Source organism: Mizuhopecten yessoensis, unplaced genomic scaffold (genome assembly GCF_002113885.1).
Source record: "Mizuhopecten yessoensis strain PY_sf001 unplaced genomic scaffold, ASM211388v2 scaffold7087, whole genome shotgun sequence".
Lineage (NCBI taxonomy): Eukaryota > Metazoa > Mollusca > Bivalvia > Pectinida > Pectinidae > Mizuhopecten > Mizuhopecten yessoensis.
The window spans coordinates 296,518-304,160 of record NW_018406874.1 but is presented as its reverse complement, the minus strand read 5'-3'; the positions used below and the strand labels follow the sequence as shown (position 1 = coordinate 304,160).

Genomic DNA, 7,643 nt, shown 5'->3' with positions numbered 1-7,643 from the left:
AACTTGATTTTTTGCAATTTTGCGTCGTGTGCTGTTGTCAAAATTTTACCTCCTGTAAAGCTAGCTTTTCATGTGTACGCACCCTTTCGTATTATGGCCAAAATTTTATTCTCGAACCAAAGAAATCTTCTTTCTTTTTTACAAATGTGAAGCTCACATAGCCCACTTCATCATGCTTATACCAATTTTAGTACAGTTTTAATTTTATATTTTTTTTACATATCATTATACAGGGGTTAGCCATTTAACAAAAATATCACCCATGGCCACAACCCTCTACTGTACTCTGCTACCTTAGGTGAAATAGCTAATTATACATAAATTTGTATGCATAGCACGTTATGAAAATGTTATATCGACCGTGCTATGTTTGACAGGTTTGCCTTGGGTTAGATTCCATCCCACCTCATTTCAACCGTGCAAAAATCAGTTTTATTAAACTGTTACATAGCTTTTTCTTACCCTGTACAGGTGTATCCGCATTTTACCGGTGTGATATTTCCTTGTCTCACCCTAGGGTTGGGACGGGGGGATTCCCCTATTCCTAACAATGGCATGACGTCACTTTAATAATACAATGACGTCACGTCAACAATCCATCAACGTCACGTCAACCCCGAATTTAGCATTTAACGTTATCATTACATTGTGCATATGATACACAATGAAAGAACAGGGTAAGAGAAAAAGAATCATTCACCCCCTTGTGGGTGAGATAGTGGAATCTCAACCCTCGGGGAAAGATTCTTTAGTTGTCAAACACTCGGCAAAGCCTCGTGTTTGGCAACTTAAGAATCCTCCCCCTTGGGTTGATATTCTCCTATCTCACCCCCAAGGGGGTGAAAGATTCTATTAGTCAACCCTTCTCTCATTTAATATACAATGTAATGTATGATGTATTTTATTCATGCTGTAGGCCTACTGTATTAATTAATTTCAATATTAATTTGCAGGCATTAAAATCAAGTACAAGGGAAAAGCCAAAGTGGAGTGGAAAGAGGGAAGCGGAGAAGAGGAAAGGGAATATGATGCAAAGGAAAAATATTTTGAACATGAGCAGTGGATCAGTATGTGAACAGTGAATTACTATACAGTTTATATTTCAGCATCGAGCTACCTCCTTTCATTTAGAATAAACATTGATGGATTTATAATCATTTATAAATAGGTCACAGCCTATATTGTGTCGGCCATGGCCCAGTCTTACCTTTTTTTGTATATTAGTCATACAAAGAGAGTTACAACAGAATTTTAAATTGTTATTTGTTCCAACTATTTTGGAGCCATTTATCCTCATATTTGTTTATACTAGAAGTGACTTTTTGTTGAATCCTACAATAAAGGGTCTTCTTGTCATGATTAAAAGAATTGCATTTTTTTCAAACTTTTTAAAATGCCTATGCATTTAAAAAATAAATGGATATATATTTCAGGTTCCTTCGATCAATTTTTTTCTTTCAGCTTGCATTGTTATTAGAATCTTTGTGCATTAGAATATCTACATCTACAAAATCAGAACCATACTGTGACAACAAACATACTTTACAACAGTTAGATTTTTCCAGTTCCATCTTTTTTTTCTAATGTATCAAAAGACTGAAAATGAATAAAATCCAAACTGGCATATCATTTGGTTCATTAATTATGACACCATTGTAAGCGTCAGTCGCTTCTTGAGGCGCTTCTTAATTCTGTCCACTTCACTTCCGGTTGCATTAGGAGGTATTGAAGAAGACTTGTTTCTCAATAACTAGTGAAAATTATTTACAGGTGCAGTGGGTGATAACAAGGGTAGTATAATAATTTCATATAAGATAAGGGTATTCAGTTATAAAAAAAGGACTGACAGGCCTGTATAGACCTGTCAATGATACCTGGACTTAGAAGTATAGATATTTAAAAGGTTTCATGAGTTAAAAAAAAAGTACTGAATTTGGATTGGACATTTGGGAAGTTGTATGTTAACCCAGCTAATTAGTAGAAGCTTGGTTCAAACTTCATGGGGTGATTTATCCAGTGTTTGTTTAACCTGGTCTTAAAAGAAAACAGAGATGGGGCATTAACCACTTGATCAGAGAGACCATTCCAATCATTTACAATTCTAAATTTGAACGAATGGGCACGCAGATTACTTCTACACTTCAGTTTTTCAAGTTTCTGGTTGTGACCTCTGGTTGTTCTTGTTGCATTGATTTTTAGAAAGTCATCTTTGATGTTATCTATCCCATTTATCATCATATACTGCTTCGAAAAATAATGAATTGAATACCAAGACAGACAGAAAAAAAAGTAAATGTACCATGTATTGGACTCACTTTTTGCAGCATTACATAGTAGGGTGTGATGAGAGTGTTTTCTTTATTTAACTTAGTTTTTACTCATCAAGCAGTCCACTTACAATACATATGTGACTGTTTTAAATAAGTAGTGGATATGATAGTGTATAGATATTATCAGAGTTATAAACAAATCCATGAAATAGATTATTTACATTTAATGGCTTAGTGCTCACTGCTTCTACAACGGGATAAAATTAAGAAGATAATGAAAATATTAAAAAGAAATAACTGTGATACATTTTCTTATTGCAGTCAGTGGAGGCCACATTCTGCAGCCTGGAACCACAAACTACCCTGTCAGCTTTATCCTACCACCAAACCTGCCATCCTCATTTGAGAGTTACTATGGTTACATAAGGTATAATGTCAAGGCAAAAGTGGACCGGGAAGGTAAAGACTACAAAGTCCAGTACCCATTTACAGTGCTGAGTCATGTGGACCTGAACATGGATCCCAATAACGGGGTATGGTGTAGCTATCTAACTGTTACAAAGATGTATAATAACACAGTCTCGTATTTAACAAACTGCTTGCAATAGGGGTGTGATATAGATGTAGTAATTTGTTTGTCATAGAAAGTTATCATAATGCAAAACAATGCTACCAGATAAATCTATTAAGTGTATCATCTGTTCTAGTAAGCTGAATTACCCATGATACATAACAACTCAATATATATATACAGTATTAGTATGCGTAAACTTTACAATTCCTTGTAACTGTCAGATGTGTGGCTAAGAGTATTTTAGACTTGGCATAAATGATGCATACAACTCCTTTTGTAAATGTACACTCATGACATGGACACACTTTTATGAGAGTAGATATGTAGTGGTGTTTCCTATGCTTCAGATGCCGGCCCAGCTTCAGGAATCAAAGATGATTTGCTGTCTGTGTTGTGCAACAGGTCCCGTCAGTGCAGTGTTCAAAATAGATCGCCGTGGTTATGTTCCAGGGGAGGCAATTATCATAAATGCTGAGATTGTGAACAACTCTGACAGATTAATTACATCTTCTAGGGTCAAACTGATAATGGTAAATATATGGCCAGATTTATAATGGTATATACCCTCAGGGATACTCAGTAATTTTGTGACAATGAGACAATCTAAAGGATGAAATCAAAATGTATTACCACCCTGGTAGTTAAACTTGGGTGATTTTGTTATAATTTGGTGATTTTGTTATTCAGTCGAATCGAATACAATATGTAACACAAATTTGTTAAGATATACGAAATATGGTACAGTATTATAGATTAACTAGCTGCTTCTTCACTGGCATCAAACATGACAAAAATGCCCCATATACATAATTTAAAAATAAATGTCTAATAGATGAAAAACATGTACCAATAATGTTTGAAAAACTACAGGAGCTCAACAGAGTCAGAATGGATTTCTTACCATTTTGGTGTACATTTGTCTATAAAGTTCTTGGTCCTTGTATGATAGTCCAGACTTTGGTGATGAACAATATTGTGCCTGAATAAGCTGGTATTTGTTTGTTTATATTCTCAGAACATCTCATATTTTGCTGATGGCAATACACGCTTTGAAAAACGAGATGTGGCGAGGTTGGAGCATGGTCCCATTGACCCAGAGGGATCAGATACTTGGAATGGGGACAGACTGATCATTCCCCCCATACCTCCGTCCCCGCTGGCCAATTGTAACATTATACAGATGGAGTATGTTATTGAGGTAGGTTCTGCTCTGTGTTGTGGCTGTGATGTAGGTTTATAAACGCATTTATAATCCGTCTCAAAATAGGGGATGTATATCAAAATGGTAATATAAACCAATTCACTGTAATATATTCAAGAAACAAGAGTTGAACTTAATATAGAGTGTCCAAGTGATCTGTACTTAAAACAAAGAAGAGTACCATTAAATTTGTCATGTTTCTATAACACAAATACAGACTTACTAGTATCATATATCCCCCAAAGGGAAAATTAACCAATATTTCAAAAATGTTCTTCTCCAGACACAGAGGTACTACAGTCATTTCCTCTGCATGGAAAGAAAGATCATCAGGGGCTTAACTTAAATTATAAATTTCAGGACCCCTGAGCTATCCGTTCTCCCATTGGGGAGGGGGTAAAGTCTACTATAGTTTATATATGGAAATAACACTTTTGGGTATATTTTGACAATTCTCTGTAGGAAAGTATTCTTACTTGGTGAGAATTATCCTTGGAGGAAGATGGTTTTAAAATGTAAAATTGAAATTCCTACCCCAACCCTTGGGGCCAGGGCGGGGCCCAAAAGGGAAAATTAACCAATATTTCAAAAATCTTCTCCAGACTCAGAGGTACGACATACGTTTTCTCTGCATGGAAAGAAAGATCATCAGGGGCTTTATTTAAATTGTAAATTTCAGGAACCTCAAGCTATCTGTTCTCCCTTGGGGAGGGGGTAAAGTTTACTAGAGTTTATATAGGGAAATAACACTTTTGGGTATATTTTATCTATTTTCTGCAGAAAATTACTTAAACTTAGTCAGAATCATGTTTGGTGAATGAGGGTATTACATTGTAAAATTGGTATTCCTGTCCCATCTCCAGGAACTAGGGCGGGGTCCCAAATGGAACATTTACCAATATTTTAAAATTCTTATCCTTTCATGACATGACAAGTATTGTATTTCACTTAGTTTACATGCTGATTTCCACATCACATCTAAGCAATAGAATAAAGTTACCAGTACCTATGATATAACTCAGGTGACCGCTAAGGCCTTTGGGCCTGTTGTTGTTATTACCAAGAATTTGAAGATGAGATCTGTTATTGTAAATTGGTGTAATACAGACCTTTCTTCTTTTTCAGTTGAAAGCTGATGTAGACAACACCCCATTTGACCTTGAGGTGCCATTGAGTGTCACAATTGGGACAGTGCCCCTCCATACCTACCTGCCCCCTCCTGTACCAATGCCAGAATTACCAGTGGACCCTTCAGGCATCATGATGTATGAGACTGGAGGACAGCCTATCACTGTGCAACCAGGGGCCACTCCTTCTGTTCGTAAGTGCATAACTAATCCATACATCCAGTCAATAGTATATCTAGGTCATATATCTCCTTTGTAAGCACTTCATATTAAACCCCATCACCCCATCCCTAGTTATCCTAGGTCACACCCTCTGTGTGTCATTACTACCAGGTCACACACCCTGACTGTCTGTATTCCTAGGCCACACCCCATGTCTTTCAGTCACACTCCCTGTCAGTAATTCAAGGCCACACAACATGTCATTCAGTACTTCCAAGTCACAACTTCTATCTGTCAAGACTCCAAGGTCACACCCTCTGCCTGTTGACACTCCCATGTCACACCCTCTGTCAGTCACTTCTCACAGGTCACTCCCCCTGTTTGTCAGTATTCCCATGTCACACACCCTGTCAGTCACTGCTCACAGGTCATTCCCACTGTTTGTCAGTACTTCCATGTCACACACCCTGTCAGTCACTGCTCACAGGTCATTCCCACTGTTTGTCAGTACTTCCATGTCACACCCTCTGTCAGTCACTGCTCACAGGTCACTCCCCCTGTTTGTCAGTACTTCCATGTCACACCCTCTGTCAGTCACTGCTCACAGGTCACTCCCCCTGTTTGTCAGTACTCCCATGTCATACCCTCTGTCAGTCACTGCTCACAGGTCACTCCCACTGTTTGTCAGTACTCCCTTGCACACCCTCTGTCAGTCACTGCTCACAGGTCACTCCCCCTGTTTGTCAGTATTCCCATGTCACACACCCTGTCAGTCACTGCTCACAGGTCACTCCTCCTGTCTGTCAGTACTCCCAGGTCACACCTCTTACTGCCAGGTTTTTGAAACAACACCCCTTGGCTGTCACTGCCCTCAGTCCACACCCACTGTCTATTGAATACTCTCAAGCCATGCCTAGTTTTTACTTTTATGACATATTTCCCTATCTGCTAGAGCTTTAGGTATAAGAGGTCATGACAAAAGTCAAAATCAAATTGCAATGGGTGCCATCCATATTGTAATTACTAAGTTATTGAAAATATTACAGGAAACAAGACAATATATCTTCTGTCACATAATTGTCTGTACTCTCAATGGTCAAGGTCACAGAACAGTAATTAACTGTAGTAATGTTCTAACTGGTGTATACTGGTATATATAGTCAGTGAAGTAAATGTGAGAGGATGTAAAACTTAACACCTACAGGTGTAAATACAATGTGGTTTCATTTAATAAAATGTGAAGACCTGATGTCAATTTCTTGTAGACAGATTTTAGACCAAATTATTCATGTTTTCTGGTTATGTTTCAGCCCCTCCATCATATGGTGACAGTGTGTTTGGTAATGTGGACGTCACTAGTGAGAGATCAGGGGATGAACGGCAAATGATGCAATATACCCCCCAGTATGCATACTACAACTAGGAAAACTAACTCTGAAGTGTACATCCCAGTATGAATCTACAAATGGAGAGATTGAATCACCTAGAGTGTATGTCTTCGAAGGATACAACTAGAAAAACTGAATCTCATCCGGTTTACACCCCAGTACCAGGAAAACTAACTCTAGAGTGTGCATCCAAGTATGAAACTTAATCTAGGGAAACTAAATCCCCTAATGTATATACAATGTATATACCCCAGTTTGATATTACAACTAGGGAAGTTAATTCTACAGTGTACACCACAGTATTACATCCAGGGAAACTAAATCTTCACCACTTTTCATCCAGTATTATATATCCTACAACTAGGGAAAGTAAATCTCCTATAGTGTGCATCCAAGTAGGAAAATACATCTTAGAAACAACTTAGGCTCCACCAGTAGACATTCCAGTTTGATACTGAACCAGGGAAACTTCTTCTGCAACAATTTATATCTCAGTATTGTCCTCCAACTAGGGAAACTGAATCTGCTCCAGTTAACACCGTAGGGTGCTAATCAAACCTCATGGGAAACTTAATTACCACAGGTTTATCCCTAGGGTGGTAATCAAACCTCATGGGAAACTGTATCTCCACCAGTTTATAACCTAGCATCACTACTATTGTAGAACTACCTGCTATTATCCTGTCCTGATCATTTGTCCTACTCTTTTTTGATATACTGGCTGTTTGTAGTCAATGTTGACCTGGACTGGCTGTTTGTAGTCAATGATGATGTTGACTGGCTGTTTGTAGTCAATGATGATGTTGACTGGCTATTTGTAGTCAATGATGATGTTGACTGGCTATTTGTAGTCAATGATGATGTTGACTGGCTATTTGTAGTCAATGATGATGTTGACTGGCTATTTGTAGTCAATGATGA

General features: G+C 37.9%; 1 protein-coding gene across 1 annotated transcript in view; it reads left to right on the top strand.

Moving 5' to 3' along the window:
* The window catches only part of LOC110453067 (arrestin domain-containing protein 3-like), a 12,554-nt gene extending 4,917 nt beyond the window's left edge, over positions 1–7,637 (top strand). Inside the window, exons 2-7 of the mRNA XM_021501891.1 lie at positions 954–1,067; positions 2,592–2,803; positions 3,192–3,374; positions 3,860–4,042; positions 5,171–5,366; positions 6,645–7,637. Coding sequence (XP_021357566.1) covers positions 954–1,067; positions 2,592–2,803; positions 3,192–3,374; positions 3,860–4,042; positions 5,171–5,366; positions 6,645–6,757 — 1,001 coding nt within the window. The 3' untranslated portion in view covers positions 6,758–7,637. The remainder of the gene's footprint in view (positions 1–953; positions 1,068–2,591; positions 2,804–3,191; positions 3,375–3,859; positions 4,043–5,170; positions 5,367–6,644) is intronic.
* The last annotated feature ends 6 nt before the right edge of the window (positions 7,638–7,643 follow it).